The sequence below is a fragment of the Caloenas nicobarica genome, chromosome 1, assembly GCF_036013445.1.
Source record: "Caloenas nicobarica isolate bCalNic1 chromosome 1, bCalNic1.hap1, whole genome shotgun sequence".
Classification (NCBI taxonomy): Eukaryota; Metazoa; Chordata; class Aves; order Columbiformes; family Columbidae; genus Caloenas; species Caloenas nicobarica.
This window is the reverse complement of record NC_088245.1, coordinates 2,916,480-2,942,998: the sequence shown is the minus strand read 5'-3', so window position 1 is coordinate 2,942,998 and position 26,519 is coordinate 2,916,480. Positions and strand designations below refer to the sequence as shown.

The 26,519-nt window shown below is 40.8% G+C and overlaps 1 protein-coding gene across 2 annotated transcripts in view; it reads right to left on the bottom strand.

The window, feature by feature from the left end:
• Nucleotides 1-26,519, bottom strand: part of CHCHD3 (coiled-coil-helix-coiled-coil-helix domain containing 3) — a 147,870-nt gene that overhangs the window by 56,154 nt on the left and 65,197 nt on the right. For both annotated transcript variants that reach the window (XM_065655404.1, XM_065655411.1), the window contains exon 5: nucleotides 2,597-2,680. In XM_065655404.1, coding sequence (XP_065511476.1) covers nucleotides 2,597-2,680 — 84 coding nt within the window. The remainder of the gene's footprint in view (nucleotides 1-2,596; nucleotides 2,681-26,519) is intronic.

Sequence of the window (26,519 nt, the reverse complement as noted above, 5' to 3'; positions counted from 1 at the left end):
CTCCACGTTGCAAGTCTTCAGTTGACAGTAGTAAGTGAGCGCGTTGTATCAGCAACCTAAGTTTTTCTTCTTAGTTAATGTCATTTGTTGCTGTGGCGGATGCGCTCGACGCCCCCCGGCCAAACCAGCAGCAGTTTGGTCCAGGGCTCCGAGTAGGTGAAGGTCTGAGCTGCAGCCAGGCCAAGAACTCCCTCCAGGAGACCCACAGGGAAGCAGAGCAGCAATTAAACACCGATAAGTTGTGGGCACAAGGAGTCTCGTGCAGACTTGTCCTACCGTACGCAATTTGACTACGAGTCGACCGCTTCGTTCCATGAAAACGCCAGCCTGGATGAGCCCACTTTGAGCTCTCCCTGCTAAATAAGCGAGCTGTGTGGCGATGGTTTCACCACTCACAGGTCAGTGGACGAGCCCAATTCAAGTTCAATATTAATCATTTAGCTTAAGTAGATGGATACTAAATGTAATGAATTATTTAGAGATATAAGGCTGTGTGATTTTAAATACACGCGTTGCATCACGTTACTTGGTAAGCCGGATTTGCTAATATTTGAAGCTGTGAAGTTCTGCTCATATTTACCAGAAGCAACTACAAACTACACTGAACACTCGTAAGAGAAGGTCTAGTTTGAACTTTGCTGGGAAAAATAGAAATGACTGGGAAAAACAATGATTCAAGGCTAACGCAGAGACATTACAGACATCGGCAAAACGGGGCCCATTTTGCACTTCGCTGAGAAAAAGGGATTTATTCAGACAAAACAGTATCTGCAAGGCTATGGACCATAACCAATGTCTACAGCTGAACAAAAAGGCCCACATGGAATCAGAGAAAAAGACCCAATGAGAAGCAAGACCACCTCAAAGTGAAATATTGCTATTGGACCGAATCACGGTGTGAATGGCCTGTAAAGATAGAAAAGTTGGCAGTTTTCTATGCTCGGTTGGACCTCCACGCAGGTACCCAGCTTGAGCTGGGCTTCCTGCTATTCTACTCCATTAAATTGTTTTTTCCTAAGAACTTAGTCTCCTGAAAGTCTGCTCTGCATAGGGTTATCAGGCCTCCCCCGAAAGTTCGCTTTGTGAACAGATACGGGCACCTGGAGAGAAGGTCAGCAGCATTTGGCTTGGCATATTTCCCCCACGCAATAAATAAGAGTAAACCCACCACTGACTCTTTTAAGTCACGCTTCTCTTTAAAAAAAATCTAAAGATTGCTCTGCAGTAAGCAGAACCTTAAATTACTCCCCTGCAACAGCTGCATAGCACCTTAAAAAGGTAAAGCACAAGCTTTTAAGGAAAGAATCATGGTTTAGAACACATCCTTTGCCATTAATTTCTCCAGCACTACTTGCATTGTAATAACAAAATGGAACACGATAACTAAGAGCAGAGGTACAACCGCCCCATAAGAAGCCAGCTTGGGTAAGACACTCCAGATGATTTGTCCTCTAACATTGTTTGCAAACAAGAAATGTATTCTGTGAGGTTTGGGTTTTGTTTTTGTTTTGTTTTTTTCTGAAGGATCTTAATTTTTAAGTGTTTAAATAATGCAGTTTTACCATCATTAAACTAATTCACACTCATCCTTTCAAACTATTTTTCATTGCCAATAACACGGCTTCATTAACATCCTCTTCAAAAAGGGAGGACAAAACACTGAGACAGTATCTGATATGCCCTCTATTTAAAATATTCATTAAGACCAATTATATACACTGATAATTCATGCAACATGCTCTTCTTCCGAATCCATAAAAACAAGGGGTTTTCTTCTATCCTGCTAAGTTGCATAAATGAATATGTAACTTGTTAATATCATTTTCAAAGCTAACTAAAAAAAAAATCCAAATTAATCAACAAAAGGCAGGCTCACGAAGAAGGCAGAGGGGGACTGAAGGTTACAACCAACCTGGGATCTAGAAAATGATGACAGCAGTAACTATTTGAAATTAACATCCTATAAAATAATAGCCTATAAAGACCAAGACTGTTAACAGCGATATGTTAAAACATTGTAAGCACGTCACACAGCTCACCAAGCTGTTCTGTGCGGTTTAGTTTCAAGTCTACTGTGACAAAAAGACACAGAAGTGCTTTTTGAACACAGCACAAACAACTTGCAATTAACATTCAACTCCCCACATTACTGGTGGCTTTTGGAGGAATCACCAACTTCACCCAACAAAAGCAGGAATTGAGTATATTATATATATTCAGTATATATCTGCACACTTCACACGCAATTTTAAGGATACTTGGTGATACTTGTTCACTTACACCGACTGTGTCAGTGCTGGTATAAAAGTGACCTCACGGGAATTATTTCTCTGTATGTAATTATGATGACATGAAATCTCATTGCAAATGTGAGAACTTAGTGAAGAAAACAATATTCTCAACACTAACCCCACCATCTTGTCAACGTTAAGCCAGAAGATAGAGCGGTTAATACCAAAACCACACCCCTTTGGTCACAGTTTTAATCTTCATACCTTTGGAAGAGTCACCTTGTTTAACAGCAAAACATAACCAGAAAGTCCGGAGCAAAAAGGAACAGAGAACTCTTCATTAAAAGGGGAAAAAAAGGGCTCACCCTTTCCTCCAGCCGAGCCAGCTGCTCTTTGTAATAAGCATCATGCTTCTTCAGTTCTCGGTCTTTCTCTTCCAGCTGCTTGGCCTAAAAAAAGAAATAGAAAAATAGAACTGGATCAAGAGCGAGCCTCCCTCGCAACGCAAAACATCCCCTCTAAATCGTACCCATAAGGAATACGCAGCGATTGAGAACTGCGGTCTATTAGCTTTTGCCAAATGGAACATTAATAAGATGGTGATTGCGGTATTGAAAATGGAAAGAGATTGTCTATTGTACGGGGTTTGTTCCTCAACAGCTGTGCCACCGTTTGTCCAAATGTATTTGGAAACATTGGGAAGACAGAACCAAGTGTATCCTGCTGAGATTATTATTTCTTTTAATTAACTTTGCAAATCACTTCTGAACTTAAGGAAACTTTCTCAAGCTACTGAGTACACACACAGCCTGAATATTTCACTTTATTTCTTAATTAAGTGGACGTTTTGACATGAAAAGAGCTGAACTTGCATCCGTGGATTTGTAGGGAGCGGTACAAAGAATTTTTTTTTAAGTAGCTTTTTTTCCCTCAAAAAAAACCCTTTTCAAGAACGTATTTAGCATGTGCTTAATTCTAAACAAGTGAATGATAAGAAAGAAGCCAAAGCTTATCTATTTGCAAAAGCAGACCTAAAATGTACATCTAAACCCGCTGTTCAATTAGTAATTATTCTTCTAGAACCTCCTAAATTGGTTGTGGTATCCAACTAAGCTGAAACCCTTCCCTGCAGGATCCCTCCCATGTCCAGTACCACAAAAAAATATAGAAAAGTTTTGAATATCTATCTTTTCAGTACTAATATGACTTGAGTATTCATTTAAGAGATGCTGCTTCCAGCTCTTCTGAGCAAGCTGACATATTTTTGGCTTTTCATCTGTAATACGTTCCAATACATAGTATTAAAGGGATTCAAAGAATTCTAAAATGCATTAAAAGAGCACACAAAACACATACAAAGCTACAAGTCCTCCAGAGGAAATACCAGGCAAGTGATTTTTAACAAGCTGCGGAGGATTTAATGCCTGAATTATCAGCACAGATTCATTCTGGGCTCATAATCTTTTAATAATAAAATATCTTTAGTGACTAATAATTAACAACCAGTGGTCATTACCACAATTGCCCACTCAACATCATTTACCTCTAATGTGTTATTTTCACCCAGGTAGTGATACTACAAAGCCAACAGCAAAAAGTTCTATTCTACAGGACCATATAAAATGATAAACTCTTGTACTTTACCAGGTCATGCTCACAGATGTAAGAAAACTTAGATGATATTGTGCTATATTGGTTCTATAGATATAGAACTTAATTCTTTTGGTCAAGATTTGCACTTTTTTGCAGACAGATGAAGAAGAAAATAACTTGGGAATTTTGGTTGTTTCTTACTTAACTACTTACCTTTTTTTCTATATCCTGAAGCATGTAAAAAAAACCCCAAAGTCGAATTAAATTAGATAATGTCAAATAGAAAGAATGCAGAAAAGTGTACACATGTCAGGCACAGCTGTAATTTAGAACAAGGCAGAAAACTACTTCGCAGTGGTTTGGTTTTTGGTGTTGGTTTTTTTTGTTGTTGTTATTTTTAAATGAAACTTCACCAAAAATTTCCCTGTTCTCCCCAAAAATCCACGGCCAAATCTTAATTCCACTTGGACAAAACAAACCTCGCCCTCTGCCAACCACCTCATCACCAGCACAGTGCCGCGGAGCTGACGCTACAACCCTGCCCGCCACCATTTAAATCGGCCTTTATTTACTACACAAAAACTAATTATAGGTTTTTCCAAAGCCGATTACACTAGATATCCTACGGCCTAACCATTGTGCTTTGTATCGATCGTGGGTTTGCTTTTTCTAGATAATCCCTGGATCACTTCAGCTGTTTCTGGAACCGCAGCAAGAGAATTCCCTGCAGGTTGTGCCTCCCCAAACCACCTTCTTCCAAATACCCAAAACAATATTTCAATGCATTATCAGAGTTACTCACACACAAATGTTTTCTGTATAACCGCCTCAGGATCCGTGAAATATTTGCAAACTCGAGGACATTGCTTTTGTGTGAGTTAAATAGGCCAGTGACAAAGAAAACGTAAAATTAATGTTCCATAATGCTCGTGAGAATTCGGTTAAGTCTTAGTTCTTAGAACATTCTGTGATTCTGTGTAATTCAAGAGTATTTCACACAATTTTACCGATGACCTGGAACAAGCAGCAAAACTGACTTTGAAAAGCCAATAAGATATAATAAAACGCCAGTAAGAGTAAAACCCATGCAAGAGCATCACTGCTTAATTCACTTGTCCCATTTCTGACAATTCACGAGGGCAGGAATTTTTAGGGCGTAAAAACACAACAGGTCAAGGGCACAGTAATGATGGAGGAGATGAAACCCACCCTCCGCTCCAGGTCCTGCATCAATTCTCTCCATCTCCCAGAAATCAACAGTAGCAGGAGACAAACTGATCCCTCCTCTCTTGGATAAAAACGAGGGGTAAAAGGAGATTCAATCCACAAAACTGCCGCCAACCAGATGACAAATCTCCTGAGGCTCGACCCAAAAATCCCTCGCCAAACTTCTCACCTAACGATGCTGAAAACACTGATTTTGTTTAACGTGCAGAGCTGACGACCACACCACACTGCAGCTCAGTTCGCGGAACAACTTGCTCCTCTTCTGTATAGTTTTTTGTATCTTTTAAACCACAAAATTACATTTTATCCAGGTCTATTTTCAACTCAGTTACCAATATTCTGCGCATTACAGAGCTGAGAGATTTTAAGACCCACTCATCATAAAAACCTTCGTCCCATCAGCTCCGTCCACATTAACCACAGTTGAAGGTTCAAATACTTCAAATACTTTAACATTCCAATGTTGCTACTATCGGTTTTCATTTCAAAAATTGACCGGCACACATTCGCATCTAGTCTAGATAAAATTAAAACAAATAACACGTGGACATCTGGAGTTTTTTAAAATGAAAACTCTTTACAAGTGAATTCAAGCTGGCACAGACGTGAGCTCTGAGAATTCAGGGAATTTCAGATGGATCAAGATAAACTTTTAATGATTAATGTCTAGGAAAATAATATTCCTAAAAAACTGCCCCCCCCAAACTTTAGTAGGACATCACAAGGTGCTCAAATTTTTCGTAAACCAGAAATATATATAGCGTGGACGACAAACAAATAGAACTACAAGCTTCCAGATCACGCATTACATTGCTCAGAATATCTCTATAACACAGAAAAGATTAATATAAAAAAAATGATAACTTCGAAACTTCTTGAATGTTGATTTTTACCAAATTACCACGTGTTTGCTTCAGGTCTCGCACTGCAGACAAATTAAATATGTTTAAGATGCTGCATCTGCAAGTCGTATGCCTGGTATTATCCTTACATGGATCAGCCTAAATAAAGCAAGAAATGCCACCATCTTGGATTAAATGGAATTACTGCCACAAAATATCGATATTTATTCAAAAAAATCAAGCACAGACAGTTAAAAACTAGAATTCTGTTAGAAAATACTGCTTTTGAGAGTCACGTCTATTCACCTGCAATTGTACCTCACACAGATACAATTAATCTTGAGACACTTCTGCGTTGATAAAACTTTCCAAAAGACCTGAACATGCCCGAGTTAAATTATTTTCATCTGCATCACACTCGCTGATAAAATGCCACTCAAAAAAAGAGAAATTGATTTGATTAACAGGATCAAATGATGAAATTAATAAATTTATAAAAGACAATATGAGCAGAGGAACACAAACAATATTTGTTCCAAGGATATCCATCCAAATGCAAGTTTTTGCCCTGGAAAGTTTGTTATTTTGGGGGGGTTTCGGGGGAGGTTTAATTCCCTGTCCTCTAAGATAATTAGTGATCAAAACAGCTGGATTTTAATGCGCTAAAGATATGGGGGTCAAGCAGCAAATTATATTCACACTGCTTATTGTCCCGATGCTATCAAAGCTTTCATACCACTGAGAAAGTAAAAAATAATAGATTATAAAAACACAATGACACATTTATCCAAAGGTTTAGTTCTCTATACTGCGAAAGTAACTGGGAGATTTGGTAGGCCAGTAAGAAACTGAGAAAAAACCAAAATGTTTCTTCCATATAACTACAACCCCTGGCATTTGTACAGTAACACAGATACAGCGAAGTTGAAAAAATATCATACAAGAGACAATATAAATATGCCAAAAGAAGAGAACTCGCTGCAGAAATAAAAAAAACCTACTAGAGTATTTATGGGGCCACAGCAACATAATCCCAGGGAATACCAATTAGCTGTAACAAAATAATTAAGAGTAGCCATGTATTCAATTAGCTGAATGCTGCACTTCAGTTGTAAATGAGATATGGGAGCAGGTTCACTGCGTCTTCACAAAGTAACTCTGAGAAACAAAGCATTTGCTGGGGTGTTATTTGGAAATCAGCTTCGGAAGGTCACCTTTGAGAGAAAGCCCGTCTTCCCAAGACTACCCAAAATTAAAATCCAAAAATAGGTTACTAATATTAAATGCATGTTGTTCAGAATCCCTCAGAAGTTGGACCAAGATTTAAAGATAAACTTGAGTTTTATTTTCCGAAGTAGTGCCTGAATTTCACGGAGCACTTGTCTGAGGTTCCATTCCCAGAGGAATGTCGAACCCTTCTCACACAGGATACAACAGACACGTTAGCTTCGGTCTTTTCTAGGGCAGAAGAGGGCAAATAAGCAGCCAACTGGAAAAGTCTGTGAAATAATTATCTTTAAAAAGCAAAGGACCCCAGTCAGCTGGATACAGGAAGGTTCCAGGCACATCACAGACTGGTTGGGGTTGGAAGGGACCTCTGGAGATCACCCAGTCCAACCCACCTGCTAACGCAGGGTCGCCAGAGCAGATCACACAGGAATGTGTCCAGGCGGGTTTGAATGTCTCCAGAGAAGGAGACTCCACAGCCTCTCTGGGCAGCCTGGTCCAGGCTCTGGCACCTCAAAGGAAAGAAGTTTCTCCTCATATTCAGACGGACCCTCCTGTGCTTCAGTCTGTGCCCGTTGCCCCTCATCCTGTCGTTGGGCTCCACTGAACAGAGTCTGGTCCATCCTCTGACACCCACCCTGGAGATATTTATAACCATTGATGAGATCCCCTCTCAGCTTCTCTTCTCCAGCTGAACAGCCCCAGCTCTCTCAGTGTCTCCTCACAAAAATGATGCTCCAGACCCCTCAGCATCTTGGTAGCCTGCTATTATACAGCTGTTGCTATTAATTAAGGAGTTGCAGGGGATAAACCATCATCAGGTAGTTTAGAAGTTTGCAGATATTCAGAATCAGCTCTTGAAGCACTCGGCAGTCCCAGGTTTACCGTTGCCCCTCAGTGCAGACTGCAAGCTCCAGATTCACTAACATCCACAGAGTTCATAGATGAACATTGTTGAGGTGGCTTCAGTTGGCATTTTTCCTGCTGAGAAGAAGAACCTGCCTCAAAATAAAAGTCCAGTCTTACACTAAATTTATAAGCACTCTGCCTAGGTCTTCCCAAGCTGCTTCATGGACATTTGCTAATCACCCCACCAAGAACATCAGAGGACAGGGTAAGTGGGCAACCAAGAGACCAGGTCTCCCAAGCCACACTCAAGGCTGTAAGCAAGACCGGGCGTCAGGTCCAAGGCCTGGATGAGCAGCCTGTCACAGCAGGGTGACAAGACCAAGGGGGATTTGCCCACCAAAATGCTAATCACAGCAATGAGGGCTTTTCTCCTGGGAAAGGTCACATGAAGTATCTCCAGGCCTTCAGGCAGGCCTGTGTTCAGTTTTGGGCCCCTCAATATAAGAAAGACCTTGAGGTGTTGGAGAGAATTCAGAGGAGGGTGACAAAGCTGGGGAAGGGGCTGGAACACAAGTGTGATGGGAGCGGCTGAGGGACCTGGGGGGTTGTCCTGGTTTTGTTAAAAACAAGTTTCTCTTTTAGTGAATTCCCCTGTCAGCTAAAGCCTTCTAAATAACTGCAGTTTTCCTGAAAGCTAGATACGTGTTTTGGTAGACATAGCAATGGAATGCAAGGTCATTGATAAGGATGCATCCCGCGAGATGTGCAAGCAGGAGGTGAACTGAAAACTGACCAACTAAATATTCCATCCCATTCACGTGATACTTCATATAAAAGTGGGGGATCACGAGGATCTCGTTCCCTTTTCCTTATGGCCGACACCGGGAGAGGACCTTGCGAGTTGTCCCTGCGAACTGAGGCCCAGTGCCAGACTGGATCCAGCTCCGGTTGGCTGCGGATCCAGGATCCTGGATCCAGGACTTCGGGTGCCGGCCCCACATCTGCCAGAGCAGCTGCCGGGACTTTCAAGATTGGTTTTGTATATTTTGTATGATTTTCTCTATTTTTATTGGTAGCATTAGTAAAACATTTTTAATTTTTCCAACTCTTTCTTTTCTCTGTCCTCCTTTCCCTCCCAGTCACCTGTCCTTAGTGGGAAGTGGGGAGAGGAAGGGGCTAAAGGGGGAAGAGGGGGGAGAGAGGGTTAACAGTAGATCTGCCACGGTTTATTGTCACCCTGCAATCAAACCATGACAGGGGTTCAGCTGGAGAACAGGAGCTGAGGGGAGACCTTCTGATCTCTGAACTGCCTGGAAGGAGCTTGGAGCCGGGGGGGTCAGGCTCTGCTCCCCAGGAACAAGCGCCAGGACCAGAGGAAACGGCCTCAAGTTGCGCCAGGGGAGGTTGAGGTTGGATATTAGGAAGCATTTTTTCCCAGAAGAGGTTGTGAAGCAGTAGAACAGGCTGCCCAGGGCAGTGGTGCAGTCACCACCCCTGAAGGTGTTGAAAAGACAGGCGGATGAGGTTCTTAGGGACATGGTTTAGTGCTAGATTTATGTTATGGTTGGACTTGATGGTCTTAAGGGTTTTTTCCAGCCAAAATGATTCTATGTGCTTTGAAGAGAAGATTCACAAATTAATGACGCGAAGCTGTGGCAGAGGGCTGGCCTCCAACATCTCGCAGGAGAACTGCCGGCAGGTCAGGACTGATGTGATGCACCAACCACCACCAGAGAGCACATCTCAAAAAGATCTTTCACCACTACGTTGCTGGAGATTTTCTGTTTGTTTTACAGTTTGAGGTTTGCTGGATGAACGTATCTGTAGCTTCAAGCAAGGTGGGGATTCATGAGCTCATCGACACTAATGTCACTCATGTACAGACCATGACTCTCTTGTTGTAGAACAATTATTCAGTTTTCAACGTCCACTACATTGCTCTGCCCAGAAACTCTTCCGCAACGAGCTACACTCACCTGTCACGTAGAGCCCTGTGCATTCACTTTGGCATGTTGACAAAATCAAACAAGAAAATGTTCATAAATTACTGTGGTCAGCCAAACTATGATCTTCGTTCACTCAAATAGTGTCCAAATAAACATGATTCTCAATTTCTGCATTTAATGTATGTTGGATTATAGCACTTTTCAATTTTAACATTCTATTTCAAAACGTATACACATACCATATTGAATGGGCAATAGAAATATCTTATGGATATTCTTAGGAACATACGCTTCCCCTTTCCCCCCCAAATTATTTCTTTTTGAAGCTATTGCTATTCACAAGATCATTCCTCACCACAAAAAAAATATCCAGACACATCACTTAGAAAAAACTATGTTAATTTCCACTTCTAAGTGTAGGGAATAGTTATGCATTAGAAACAGCAGCAACAATAATGCAGCATAAAACATATTCTTCAACAACTGTAATTAAAACAAGCTTCTGTAATTACCAGTAAATGTGCTACAGTACATTTTCTAAAAATAATGAAGTCCTAAAAGAAAGAGTAGTGCAGATAAAAAAGATCACATTGAGAGGAGGCTAATGGAGAAAATTAAAAAAATAAATTTATGAACAAGTTAGATCCAGTCTGTACAGAACATGTAACATTAAGCTTCATTTACTAAATCTAGTTATAGACCAATGGAGAAAAAACAAATGTACACTGTGTCAAAAGAGTAGTGGATTCCAATTTCTAATGTAAGCCACAGAAACATGCAACTGAAATCCAGAGGCATGTTGTTATTCATCAACACAGAAGTTTGTTAATCTTCGTGTCCCAACAAGAAGAGCTTCTACGAGACCAGAAGTCAAAAAGCTGAACATGGAAGATCACAGAATCACCGAATGTTAGGGATTGGAAGGGACCTGAAAAGATCATCTAATCCATCTAGGATGTGGGACACCTGCTGAACAAGGTGAATGATTTAAGGAAAGTCAACACACAGCGCACATAGAGCTGACGTTCTCAAAGGGACCTCAGGGGATATGTAGCTCCTGCTGAAAACATGATCAACTGTTTTCAATAGGGTCAAGAAGCCAGACCTGGTACCTCAAGGCCGTATGCAGCTGGGTTTTGAAAGCCTCCAAGTGTGAGACTGACCAACCTCTACTACGTTGTCTTCATCAGGAAGGTCTCCCAGACTGTCTGCAGAGACACAGGGTTCAAGGAGAGGTAGTAGCAGCAGTAGTTGAGTACTTAGTCACTAAGCACTTGAGAGGCCTCCATGTTCCTTCCAGCCTGAACTATTTCACCAGAAGCTGGGGAAGGGGCTGGAGCACAAGTGTGATGGGAACGGCTGAGGGAGCTGGGGGTTCAGCTGGAGAACAGGAGCTGAGGGGAGACCTTCTGATCTCTGAACTGCCTGAAAGGAGCTTGGAGCCAGGGGGGGTCGGGCTCTGCTCCCCAGGAACAAGCGCCAGGAGCAGAGGAAACGGCCTCAAGTTGCGCCAGGGGAGGTTGAGGTTGGATCTGGGGAATAATTTCTTCCTGGAAAGGGCTGTGGGGCATTGGAACAGGCTGCCCAGGGCAGTGGTGGAGTCACCATCCCTGGAGGGGTTGAACAGATAGAGATGAGGTTCTCAGGGACATGGGTTAACGATGGACTTGGCAGTGTTTGGTTAATGGTTGGACTCACAGAATCCCAGGATGTCAGGGATTGGAAGGGACCTCAAAAGCTCATCCAGTCCAATCCCCCCGCCGGAGCAGGAACACCCAGATGAGGTTACACAGGAAGGTGTCCAGGCGGGTTGGAATGTCAGCAGAGAAGGAGACTCCACAACCTCCCTGGGCAGCCTGCTCCAGGCTCCATCACCCTCACTGAGAAGAAGTTTCTTCTCATATTTAAGTGGAACCTCCTGTGTTCCAGTTTGTACCCACTGCCCCTCATCCTATCACTGGTTGTCACCGAGAAGAGCCTGGCTCCATCCTCCTGACACTCACCTTTTATACATTTATAACCATGAATGAGGTCACCCCTCAGTCTCCTCTTCTCCAGCTCAGAGCCCCAGCTCCTCAGCCTTTCCTCACCCGGGAGATGCTCCACTCCCTTCAGCATCTCGGTGGCTGCGCTGGACTCTCTCCAGCAGTTCCGTGTCCTGCTGGGACTGAGGGGCCCAGGACTGGACACAATATTCCAGATGCGGTCTCAAATGATCAATGATCTTAAGGGTCTTTTTCCAACTGAAATGATTCTATGAGTCCTGCAAAATGCCAGCACCAAATGAGCAATATGAGCACTCAAGAAAAGCTGCTCTCTTCAACTCTGCTCCTCACTGGGGGAACCATCTGGTTTCATCAGTTTGAAATCAACAGATTTCCTTGAAAATAAAGCTGAAATATATTCATGACTATTATATACATCAATAATATGCAGAAAAGCCTCATGTTTCCATCCAATCATAATTCAGAGAAAAAAAAAAAAAAGAGACAAACAGACCTGTATTACATATATGCATGTCAACAGGAATAAGAGAAAGACATGACTTATTTCTGAAGCTGTATACATGCTTTTCACTTCACTAAAGCAGTCCAAAAGGATCAAACATTTTAAAGACTTTCTGTACTGCTGCCAGGTGTTTGTAGCAACTCAAATAATGTCTATAACCATTTCTGACAGCTTCTGATGTTTCAGTCATATGTCAAATATATACAGTTTCCTACTAATCTTAAAGAAGCAGCCATACACTGCTCTGTATGTGGATTTCTCTATATAAAAATGGAGCAAGAGAACTATTATGCTGTAAAATTCAGGAAAAACACCCTGCCACTAAGGAGATTTAGGACTATGTTCCACTTCCAGCTTTGTTGCTATACTGCTGTTGCAGTAAATGATAGAAATTTGTGTCCTTTTTACTGTGTTCAGAATTGATCTAACAACAATTTTACGGAAATACTTGGAAATTCCTGGGTGAAATGAACAACAGAAAGATAAAGAAAAGGTGTTAGTAAGCACTGTGAGCCAATATTTGATGTGCTTTAAAACAACACATCATGTAAAACAAAGGAAAACATAAGGAACCACCACCCTTCCAGAAGGAACTCCCACTCCAGATCCCCAGTGACGTCCAATAACGAATCACTAAGAAAAAATTTGCACTTCGATTGCTTAATATCTAAATATTCAGATTAGAAAAAGTTTTGAAATCCTCTAAGCTTTCCATCTAGGGACTTCTTGCTTCAGGAATGCAGTATTTTTTGTCAACACTTGGAATTTATATTATTATTATATATTTAAAAGCCACAACTTATTTCTTTTGCCTTATTACCCGAAGAGTCAGTAGACTGAAAGTAAACAGATAAATGACTCCTATAGACACTGCACTAATATAGGCAATGAAAACTCAATGTCTCATTGAAACCCACTTCGAAGTCAATCTTGTCTGAAATCCCACACAAAACTTACTCTAATCTCTGTTTTTCAGAGGTCCAGCAGCATCAGGGACCACACGTTCTCCAGTGTTATTTTCCATCTACGAATATCCTACTTCTTGTATCAAATGATCAAAATTATACATGAATTTATAGGATTTCCTTCCAACGGAAGTCACATCGTTGGAATTGGCTGCTGGATCCGTCATCCCGGTAACCAATTTCCACTAAAGGCAAAAAATAATGATGCCTGAGTAGGTAAATCCACTTTTGAATACAAAATAAGAGTACATTTATTTCTTCTCAGCTGTTCACGTTATTGATTTCTGCTTAGGAGACAAAATTGAATCACTTATAACTACACCAGGTGTTTCTCAATTGGAAAGATACAATATAAGCAGCACCTTCATTATTGTGTGTTCAAGAAGGGACTACTTGAAAATATCTTTAAGACAATAGATTATTTCTATTTTTTTTTTTTTTAAATCAGATCTTGTTAAATTGAACTCTTCTCTTTCTTAACAAACCAACCGTCAAAACTCATTGACTCTCAAATAATGCAGCAATACTGTTCACCATTATTGCAAAACAGAGGTTTTTCTAAACAGTTTGCTACCAAAAGAATTGCAAATAGCAGATAATTTAAGACAGAAGCTGTAACTCAGAAACAAGCTGATCTTTTAAATGAGGCGTATGACTTAACAGTGAAACATTCAGGTATTTAACCTCAGCATTGCCAGGAGAGTATCATTTGGGTCAGTTTTAGGAACGCTACAGATTTCACAGAAGACTTTTTCTCATCAAGATACAGAAAAAATTATATGGTGAATAAAATATTTATAGCTAATTGGTATGCCATATACATCAAGGCTATACAAAATTTATCCCAATGAAAAGTCATTGCTTTTTAGCTCTTCTGTTTCATTCTTTACAGCACTTTGAAAACTCAGTTTCAGCCAATAATAAGACAGTTACACAGTCCTTGTCATCACATCCCTAAAGCATTTAACTAATTGTGAAAATCCCACGTTATAAGAGAAGTTACCATACCTGTTTAAATTCTTAAATTCAAACTACGATCAATCAAAGGTGGAAAGCAAAGCCCTGGGAAAGCGGAGGGAAACGGCTGGAAGCGTCTGTGGGGATCCAGCAAGATTTAATGCTCTTTGTATTTTAATTAGCAAATTACAATGCTGGTCTTTCAGAATTTTCTTTAAAGTTTCACCAACTTATTCTGAAATAAGCCCACAAGAGACCGACTGCCTTGAACAGAGTACCTCTGAAATGAGTGCGGATTGATCCACATATTGATTATTGGTGAGCATCTTCCTTTTGTTTAATTCTAGAACACGTGTCATTGAATTTCTGTGTCCAACTTCCATTCATTGCACTTTTATTTCTCTTCTCATTTGATTGCAAAGTCTCCAGGGCAGAGCCTGGAACCTGCTACACATCTGTGCAGTGTTTAACGTAATTATACTTCAAGCTCTGCCGGCATTTGTATTACTCTAACAAAAATGAATAATATTCTAAGCACAGAAAATACATATCAAATTGGTGGAAAAAGCAGACTTAATACAAGACAGCACGGGAGACAAACACTTCATTTTTGTAAAGATCATGCTGGAAAAACAAATGAAAAGAATAGTTCAGATGGTGCATGGCTGACTGTGCTAGTAATCTGGGATCAAGCCCAGACTTATAAATACCAGTTACTAATTGCAAGCAGGAAATATATTTAAGAGAGAGTTAGACGGTACCATTTCTATTCCTCACTCTGACATCCTTGTCATGCAAATTTGTCGACAAAACATTTAGAGTTACTAACATGGCAGGGCAGAGACCGGCTGTTAGAAAAACAAGTGTCTGTGTTTTACTAAACATTTTCCACACCATAGGAAAGAATAAAACAGTTGTGTAATGGGATATGCAAAAATAACTCGATATTTTACACAAAGAAAGGCAAATAATCACAACATCCAATGAAATGCTCAAAGGCTTAATAAAACTTGTTGATAGAAATGGCGCACACACGAAAAAAAAAAACCAACAAATACAAAACCAAATCAAACCAGAGAAGATGACACGGTCAGTGTCCCATGTTTCAGGTAGTTCACAGCTGAGATAACTTCAGCCATCTAGAAAGAGGGAAACGTTGAGATGACAGCAACTGAAGATCATCTTGGTTCATGAAGACCACGTAAAGCATCACAAGAACTTAGACTAGACCAGAACAGACTATTTCAACTGGAAGGGACCTACGATGCTCATCTGTAGCCCAACTGCCTGACCACTTCAGGGCTGATCAAGAGTTGCAGCGTGTTGTTAAGGGCTCTGCCCAAATGCCACCCAAACACTGGCAGGTTTGGGGCATCGACCGCCTCTCTAGGAAGCCTGTTCCAGTGTTTCACCACTCTCCCAGTAAAGAAATGCTTCCTGATGTTAAGTCTAAACCTCCACAGATGCAGTTTTGAGCCATTCCCACACGTCCTGTCGGGGGATCCCAGGGAGAAGAGCTCAGCACCTCCCTCTCCATGTGTCCCCTCCTCAGGAAGCTGTAGAGAGCCAGAAGGTCACCCCTCGGCCTCCTTCTCTCCAAAGTAGACAAGCACAGAGTCCTCAGCCACACCTCCGAGGACACTCCATCCAAACCTTTCACCAGCAAACGTAAAGAACAAAAAAGGAATTAATTAGAAGACAACCTTGACACAAGCACATACTCAGAGAACTTGGGGTGATGGGACAGACACTTGGTGCACCCTAAACCCTGACAAAGCATCATTTCAGGACTGTACTAGTGGGCTTGGACCACAAGCTCAAAAAGTCATGCTCGCAGCTTACACATTGGTGCCGTGAGCCCGAGCCCTGGCCCGCGTTAGTTCACCAGCACAGATGGAGGTTGGTGCTCCCGTCTCACACTTTCTCTGCTGTCAGCAGACAAAAAAAGACTTTTCTACTCCTTCCATCTCGATCACCACAGAGCACACTGTTGCCCCAGCAGGGTCGGCACAAGCAAAAGAGCTCGGCACAATGAATCTGAGAGACTGATCTTAAGGTCCTCCTCTGGACACATGCAAGGCCCTTCACATCATTCTAAAACTGAGAGCCCAGCACTGCACATAGGATCCAAGGTGAGGCTACCCAACGCTGAATACAGCGAGATGAACCCCTCTCTTGACCGGTTGGTTCTATGGTGGTTGATGCACCCCACGATGGGGTTTGCCCTCGCTTGCTCACTCCTATTAGAATCACAGAATCGTTTTGGTCAGAAGAGACCCTTAAGATCGAGTCCAACCATAACCTAAATCTAGCACTAAACCATGTCCTTAAGAACCTCATCTCCGCGTCTGTCCAACCCCTCCAGGGATGGTGACTCCATCACTGCCCTGGGCAGCCTGTTCCAATGCCCCACAGCCCTTTGGGGAAGAAACTGTTCCCCAGATCCAACCTCAACCTCCCCTGGCGCAACTTGAGGCCGTTTCCACTGCTCCTGGCGCTTGTTCCTGGGGAGCAGAGCCCGACCCCCCCTGGCTCCAAGCTCCTTTCAGGCAGGTCAGAGATCAGAAGGTCTCCCCTCAGCTCCTGTTCTCCAGCTGAACCCCCAGCTCCCTCAGCCGCTCCCATCACACTTGTGCTCCAGCCCCTTCCCCGGCTCCATTCCCTTCTCTCAACTCTTTACTGAGCTGCTGCCGACCACATTATTTGACATAGAGGTCTGGTCACTACAGCCAAAAGCTTCAAAGGAAGAAGCTGGAGATACATGAACACCAAAACCATGAGAAGTTCTTTCTGTACATAGGATACATGATAGAGGTATACAGAAATAATTAAATGTTCAGAGAACGTGAGTCGGGCTCTTATTTACTCCTTCTCATAATACGAGACCAAGGAGATATTCAGCGAAGAGTGAAATTGAAAAGCAACAGATTTGAAACCAATTAAATGCATAATTAACCTGCAGAACTCATTGCCACAAGTTATCAGTGAAGCCAATCGCTTAACAAAATCCAAAAAAGTTTAGATGTTTGTATTAACTCTGAAAATATCCACAGTTACACCTATAAGGTGGCTGAGGCTCTGGATTCCTTTGAGAACTGTAACCCTCATCAATCTGACAACAACTGAAAATATTTCAGTGTGTCATGCATGAATTAAAACAGATTAAAAGGAAACTCCCCAACCTTTCTGTACCATCTGTATGTTACAAAGTGCCTCCAGAGAACTACTGTTGCTTGTGGCATATGACAAAAGTAATGTTAGAGTGAAAAATTTCAGCCACTTTGAGTCGGCTGCTGTATTTACATACCCAAGAAAGAAAAAAAGACCTAAAAAAGCCTTGCCAACTTTCTTCTTTCACAATCGAGATGACAATTTATATAGATATCACACGGATCCAGACAGAAAGCTTCAAGTTCTCCTGCAGAACTGCCTCTAATTTGTGTCTTGGTAACAGCTAAACAGTGTAAGGAGCCGGTGTTAAACGAAACTCAAGGTATAAACCGAAACAAAATATCTAATAAGCAGGGAAAAAAAAATAGCTAACGAGTAAAATTAAATAGTGCTGAGACAGAAACCAGAATGCCAAACCGCTTCAAATGACTTGCGCAGAAACACAGACTGCAGAGTTTCTCTGCTCAGCACATTTCCTACCATTGTTCTTAAAACAGAGAAATCCATGCGGCACAAAGCACAGTCTTCCAGCCTGAAGAAGAGAAAAAGTGCTGAGAAGTACCAAGACAAGGACAGTGAATCCGTGTTTTGGGTTCACCAGAGCAAACCAACCCCGATGGCTCCTCCGGCCTCTTGTTCGCATTTCTGTTCTTCATCTTCACGACCACAAAAACCAGTAAAATTGTCACAGCTTTAACTCGCACTCTGCTTTGATACTGCAGCTGCTTAAATTACTATCAAGGGTGAGTCTAAATTAGGACTGCAATTTCAATCTAAATATTAACAAGTCCATCATTCGAAAATCAAATATTACCACTGTAAGGGCTGGGCAGAAACCGAGGAGAATTTCCCACTACGATCCACCACTAGAGAAACTATTAATTACCGTGTTGGTTTTTCCTCATTGTTTATTGCTGTATCACAAATAGAGCAGCTCAGCCTCAGACATCGATGAGGATTCAGCTGCGTTCAGTGCTGCACGAACACAATACGGACAATTAGGGGAACAAAGAACACCTGCAAGAGTTAAAGTAATATATATGCAAGAGATACAAAGGTAAGAAAAAGATCACAGAGAAAAATTAACATCCAATAAGCCATTCCTCGAATTATCTCAGGACATTTTTTTCATTCTTCGAGAACGTGAGGGGCAAAAGGCATCACAACAAATACTATAAACTTGGGCTACCAACTTAGCGAGTTGTAAATTTGATCAGTCATCAGGACTATCCCGATACTCATTACTTTTTGTTCACAGTTTGAAGCAGAAGAGAATTAGGGCTGAAAAAGGCTTCTGGCTCAAGGACATTCCCCATCAACACAAGGTCCTTTCTGCATCTCAAGAGAAGTGCCTCTAAAATGGAATAGAACCAGTCCCGGGGAGCAGGAGCCAAACCGTAAGTCCAGCTGTTTGTGCAATCTCAGAACAGTTTTCCTGCTTATTTTTACCTTTTTCAGGCTGTCGGTGATGTTTGGAAGGAGTCTGTACGGAGTGCCTGGAGAACCCACAAGCCATACATTTTATACAGAACTACTAGTATTTTAACATGACCATTTCACGTTGAGAGAAAGCCCGCGAGTGAAAGCAAGCACTTAAAAATGCATTTGAGAGAAGAAGTTTCATCCCAGGCAATAGACGGCTTCAGGAAAATATGAGCTACCAAGTACTTTTAGAATAATGGCAAAAGAACAGAGAAAAAAAAACAAAGCACACTTTTACATTTTGGGAGTTGCTAAAACATATCAATTTTACACAATCTTGTGTACTGCCCGACATTTAGAGTGCTAGAAAGTGAAGCTCTTCTCTGAATTTGTGAAGTGCCTCTTTTTTTTTTTAAACCACACGCTCAAGCCTTATTTGTCATGCAATACAGACTGTTGCAGCCCACGGTGAGAATTAGCGCTTATTTTCTAAACGTGGAGAGACATACCAAGGACTTGCAGAAGTAACGGCCCCGGTATTTGCATGAAATTGAGAAGAGCGAAGAATAGTTCAAATTAGATTAATTCTGAAATGATAGAAGAGTAGCAACTTTGCTCTGTCCTTAAAGAAAAAAAAGTCATTCCGCAGAACAAAACATGACCAATCATAAATAGGCAAAAGGACCTAATGAAATGTTTATTCATCGCTCATAATACAAAGTACACGACACCCTGTTGGGGTTTCGGGTTATTAAGCAAGAGAAGGCTCTGCAATGAAATAAGAAAAGCTGGACTAGGGACTGAAGGGCTTTTCTTGTCTTCCAAGTGCCTTGGTCTGGTGTCAGATTAAAACACAAGTCACAGGGACACAATCGAGGCGGATTGACTGGAAGAATGACTGAAAGTGTCAGAAAAGGGCAGAACTCTTGTTTTATCCACTTTCCTCCCTTTATACTGCATTATATATCGCAAGGTAAGCCAGATTTCCGAAACAAACAGCAGAAAAAAATATAATAGACTTTATGTGCTGCTCTTAAAATATTTTTGCAATTCTTCACTCATGAGCGGAAGTATCTAAAGCCACTCTAAAGAGATTCTCCTTTATGATAATTTTGGGTCTGGAGGAATAAGACATACTATATAGCTTAAAAGATTCCAGAAAAATTTCCAAAGAAAAAATAATTGCACCACCAAAAAAAAAAAAATTCCTTAAATTATGTATTTTGCATATATAAATAAATTTAATTCTATTGCTACTATCTGCAAGATATCACCTCTATCCGCAAGGTAACACAGCTGTGCCAGCTTACCTGATATTCTGCCTTTAACACCAGTAGACATGCCAAGGGATGGAAAAGCTGACGAGCTGAATTTCCAACAGAAATCAGATTTTTCTTAGAACAGACCTCATCGTGCAATCTCTGACCACTCAAAATTACATACAAATTATTTCCATGTGAGAAAATACTCACAGACATCTGGTATATTCATCACCATGTAGTGTGATCCTGCTAAATTTCAGTGACTTAAGGAGATGAGTTTAGTTATCGAGTGAGAGAGCAAAATCCACATTCACCACTTTAGCAACTGGGATGGTTTCGTTTAAGATACAGAATCAGCACCTCAACACGGTGCTAAAAAAAACGCAAGACTGTTTTCAAATAGAACTTAATACCAGTGTCCTAACCAAGTGTCAACAAAATGTCTGGAGACATCTGCAAAAATCAGATTCCCCCATTGCCTGAAGGGAATTTCAGCTTTATTACCTGTAATCCACCTTTCCAAATTCAACAGGCAGTCTCCAGCAAGGACTATTTTTCACTTCTTTCTTTATGCCATCGAGCACTATTAGACCTCTGCCACTTTCTGCTTTCACGGCCTCAATTTATCGGTGGAGGAAGCAATATATTTACATGCAGAAGTTAAAATGTGTTCGGACGCTGAAATCCTGACAAGGTAACTGCGGTGGAAGCACAAGTGTTATTACCACCCGTGACATATAGTCCCAGCTCACACACTCCAAAGGAGAGATGGAGACATGAATCTATATTACGCAGAATATCGCCACAGATGCATAAGTTCTGCTCCTATGAACTAAAATTAAAGACAGTCTCGTTTGCTTTTATGGAACCTTAATCTAGAACACATAGCGAGCAGAATTTTTTTCAATGATGTAGAAACAGCATCATATCTTAACAGGAATCAATACCAAAAAAAGAAAAAAATTACCAAGGAGTTTCCCCTGAAATTTATGCTGTGAGGGTTTACTATGGTAGAAAAAAAAAAAACCCACCAACCTAATTTTAAGAAAAACCTGGATTTTTATTTTTTGAAATCTGTAACAAAAAGACCAAAAGGCACACAGTCCACCCTGCACGTAAACAGAGCTGCTTCATCAATCAAGACTAAAAAAAAAAAAAAACCAAAATGAAATAAAATAAAGAGTAATTATCAGATTGGATACTCTTAACTCAGAACAGATTTTTTTTTTTTCCCTTAACTTCAGCTGCAGTTCTGTGTTAACACCAGGTCGTTCTATCACTAGTCTTGTCCTCTGCACTTGTGGTCACCATTCCCAACCATCATCTCATGAGATGAACATGCTGGATGTCATCTTGTCATCTTAGGCAAATCTTCTAAACAGTATAATTGTACTCCAGAAATCAATATTCTAGTAGCAAGCAAGTACATTTTCAGGGACTGTTAGAAGTACTTAACATTCAGAATGCCCAAATTAAGCAGAGCTCATGGTGTAGCTGTGGCTAAATAACATAAATGCAGGCAGGGATTTGCACTTAATTGCACAAAAAGCTACAGCTGGAAATCAAACAGACCTGCTTTAGGCACACAGGGGTTTTTTTCCCCTCAAGTGTATTACTTGACACATATTTGCATATGTGTGCATATCTACATATTTTTATATATATATAAAACCCCTTCTTATTCATACCTTGAGATCAAAAGTCACAACATACAGTGAAGACCATCCATGTTCATTGTCAAAAAATAAAGCATTAAGAGAAATGTAAAATGTTTACACAAAATATGTGAAAAATTTTAATAGGTGCTTTCTTAAAAAGCGTTTTCTTTTTGAAGCCTAAATCTTTTTCCATTATGTTCCATGCTTCCAAACGATACCTGGACTATATCTGAATCAAAATACAGCAAGAGCACTGGTAGGGAGGGAACGGTGCATGTAAATAACAACATTTTCAAAGGATCAGCCTTTTTGTGAAAACACTTAACTACAAACCTACCGGTGAATTTACTGGGACTAAGACTAGGGCCTAGATATTTCTGCAGGGCTTTTTCTGTTTGTTTTTATTATAACAGGGAGTATCAAACACACTGAATATTTGACTGATCTTTGTTGAGCTACCAAAAATTTTTCAAAGCATTAACACGATTTCCAAAAGTGGGAACAGTGTCTATTTTAAACGCTTTTTTTTTTTTTTTCGCACAATAAAAAACCACCATCAGAAGACAGAAGAACTACCCTAGAAGTGACAGGTTCAAAAGGATAATGCTCACAGAAACGGTACAAACTAAGAGATCAGAAATGTAAGCACGGGTACACTCAGGGAGCAAGAGCTTTTATCATCATATTCCCTGCATATAACTTAGCTTTTCTGTCCGATATTTATGGAAGAAAAATTCTGACAAATATTTTATTCCTCTGAGTGCTCAGAGACATTTGCAGGTTCATCAGAAGCAAAAAGCCATTTGTGAGGCTGAATACCAGAGATGGTTCAGGTACAAGTGCTGTCACAGCTCATCTCCTGCTCTGGGCTACCTGAACCTCCACAGATGCTATTCTCAGATCAAAACTGTCATAAATTATGAAGACACAGAAATGTTTAAGCATTTAAGGGCAAAATGGGGAAAAACAAAAAGAGATCCTGCAGAACATGTTGAGGGCTGGTATAATCCTCCCCCTGAAGGCTACAAATCATCTGAAGGTTTCATGATATGGCTGGGAACACGGTGAGGAGGTGGAAGACATTCCTTCCAAAGCAAGTGAGAGAAAGCACCAAGGCCCATGCTGCCGGGAGAACCAAAACTTGTGCTGGAAAAGATGGTTTTTCTATTTCTGTAGGGACAAAACCTAAGCCCGGCCTTCCCAGGAGACCAAGCACCCTGCAAGCTAAAGCACAGAGCTGTGCAGCTCCGTGGTACAGTGGAGTGAGAGACTTCTCCACATCTAAATATTCAACTTCGAATCACAGAACGTCCTGAGTTGGAAGGGACCCACAACGACCATCGAGTCCAACTCCTGTCCCTGCACAGACAACCCCACAGGTCACACCGTGTGTCTGAGGCCGTTGTCCAGTCTCTTCTTGAACACTGTCAGGTTGGGGCCGTGACACCTCCCTGGGGAGCCTGTTCCAGTGTCCAGCACCCTCTGGGGGAAGAACCTTTTCCTCATGTCCAACCTAAACCTCCCCTGGCACATCTTCCTGCCATTCCCTCGGGTTCTGTTGTTGGTCACTAAAGAGAAGAGCTCAGCCCTGCCCCTCCTGCTGCCCTTGTGAGGAAGCTGCAGCCCCATGAGCTCTGCCCTCAGTCTCCTCCAGGCTGAACAAACCCAGGGACTTCAGCCGCTCCTCATACAGCTTCCCCTCTAAACTTTGAACACGGGCAGCAAGGAAGTGGAAAAAAGCAGGGTGTAATTTTATGAAATTAAATAAATAGCGGATGGTAATGCAGCTCATGAAGTGACAAGTTAAGGAGGCAGGTCAGAAGACCTCTTCCACTTCTCACCAGTAACTAACCTCCTCAAGGACCACATGCAGGAGGACAAGAAAAACAACTTCAGTCTACACGAGCTCTACAAATGAGATTTATGACGAACCACCAGCCAAAACTGTCAAAAAAGAGCAAATCGATCAGAAATTATGACGGTGCCAAAAAAAAGTTTCTGCTGAGGGTCTGAGGGTGGCTGGCAGCACTGGATGAGGCCTGGTCACCATCAAAGGACATGGGGAACAAAATATAGTTTGAGAAGCCAATTTGTCAAAGCCCAATCCTGAACTGCAACTCAGTGGGGCCTCCCGGCTGTGGGGTTTGGTTTTGGGCTTTTTTTTAGGATATTGATGGATTTTCTGAAATTAAGACACACCCACAACATGAAGTAAAAGACACAACCATGCTGCTGTTTTCCTCATGTCGTCTGAGGGAAAATTATTTCTAATATTATCAGAGCTGGAAAAAAAAAAAAGATATATGAAGTTTTCAGGAATTCATAATTAGTCTTGTAAGCAATTCAAATATTGCCTTGGTGTTAAAAACAACTCTGGATAAAAAGGAATAAAAACATGTAAGAGATTAAATTAAATGGAATAGATAAATAATTTGTATTATCATGAAAGTTTATACAGTCATAAAACCATAGTAGCAAGGAAATTTAGATTTAAAAGAAATTATGTCTACAATCTCACCCACTGTCCTAAATATTAAATTTTTTAAAAATTAATGATCTGCTCATTAACAACATTATATCAGAAATACAGTGGAGAGTGAAGCTACCTCTCCATTTATTTTTAAACTGTTCTCACTACTAGTACTCATGGCTTGATTCAAGCAATCTTTGCAATAAACTTACAGCAGTGAATCAATAAAACTCATAAAACTCTGCCCTCCTACTTTCTCCCCCAAACAATCTATGTATAAACTCATAACCAAAAAAATAACCTAGCGTGCCACCATTGCTTGCATTTGCAAACAGGAGACCTGTGGCTTAATAAGACAAATTCACGACAGGATCCTCCTTTCTGAAATTTTTGGTGGCGGACCCAAAACTCCCTAAACTCTTCATGAAGGAAGAAACCATGTCAAAGAATTGAGTTACTTATGCTCCTCATTTAAGAGTATTGAGCGATTCTTGTTGTGTAGCTTTTAAGCGCTTTAAAAAAGATTACAAATATTTTCTTTGGAACTACAGAGTATATTTTTATTTATAAATAAACAACAAAAAAGCCAAGCACTCCGCATGCAATAATAACCAACCATCCCAGTGCAACACGCCTTGAGAGAGATCTAAGGCAGGAACAAATTAACTTAATCCTATTACTTCAAGGTCCAGGACCACAAGGAGCTGCTCAATGCTCCTGGTGAACCCGCGTCACTTTGATCTGCATTGTAACAGAAAAAGCAAAATGACATGTTCAAATGAAAATCATTTATAATAGATGAAAGTAGGGCTGAGCACTCCATGGATTAAATGTGTTTAGGAGAGTCAGAGGGTGAAAAATAAATAAAAATTACTAATTCCTACAGCACTCTTCCCACATCTCAGATGCTTTTGTCAAATGCAAACTCTTGCTTCAAAAAATTACTTCTAATCACTACGTATATGAAAACCATAGTGAAAAGAAGAATATACATTAACATACAGGTTGTACTGAATGTGTCACTCTGTAGCCAACTCAAATGCAACCGTGATTAAACAAGTACATCAAACTGGAGACAGCAGCATTAACTTTTATGTCGTAAAATTAAAAACTGCAAGGACAAGAGTTTCATTTTTCCACCCACGAGTACTGCAGGGTGAACTTCAATTCCTCCGTATTTGTCTCTATTTCTAGAAAGACAAAATTACATGTAACTATTTAACAGGGCATTTGACAGGCTGCTACAAAAGGATGCTACGAATGCAAAGCAACTCTCAACTCTTACATACAAGCAAAATCATACTTACATACATAAAAATCAAAATACATTGATAATTCAACCTCAGGATACCTTACAGAGTTTGTTTTCAGAAGCCACTTTTATCCATTTATGCTCCAAGTAGTGATAATTGTGTTAATATCTCCATCATAAGCCAATTAAAAGATTGTAATTCGAAAGATGGTGGGTTTTTTTCTGCACTGAGATTTTGACTGTTTTAATCTTTCTACAAGCATTGCTAAAAATAAATTTTGAGAAAAAGCAACCTGGTCTAGCTGAGCCTGGTTTTAGCAGGGAGGCTGGACTAGATCACCACCAACAGTCCCATCCAACCTCAGCTATTCTGCAATTCTACGAAAACGTTTTCTTTTCTTTCTGAAAAACTATTAACCCCTAAAAGCTGGCAGTCTTACCACTCAAATTTCTATTGATTTCTGGCAGATTTGAACGTGTATCTATTGCTTTCTTAACTATTGACCCCTTGGAAATACCAGCACAGCTTTGGGTACCACCAGCTGCCAAACTACCCATTTCTCGAGAAAAGCAATTTATCAGCTGCTGCTTTAACAGGAGAACATTTTAGAACTCGCATGACAAACTGCAGATAATAATTTCATTCTTAATATCTGCACATGTAGGAAAAAAAAAGGCCTGTTTAAATTTTATTGGGAAGTCTCTGCAGAATTCTCAATTTTTCTGTTTGCTCCAGTAACATTTAGGAGGAGGCTGAATGCACCAAGCTGTGCTAAACAGCCTGAACCTCAAGTTCACGGCTCATTTATTGAGAAACAAAATAATTGGCAATTGGGGGTTCACTGCTTCAGCAGCCATCCCTGGAAAAGTATGAGACTTCAAAAAGTTATTCTACCCTGAACATCCAAGAAGCTGAAGCACTGAAATCACCAGCTGCTT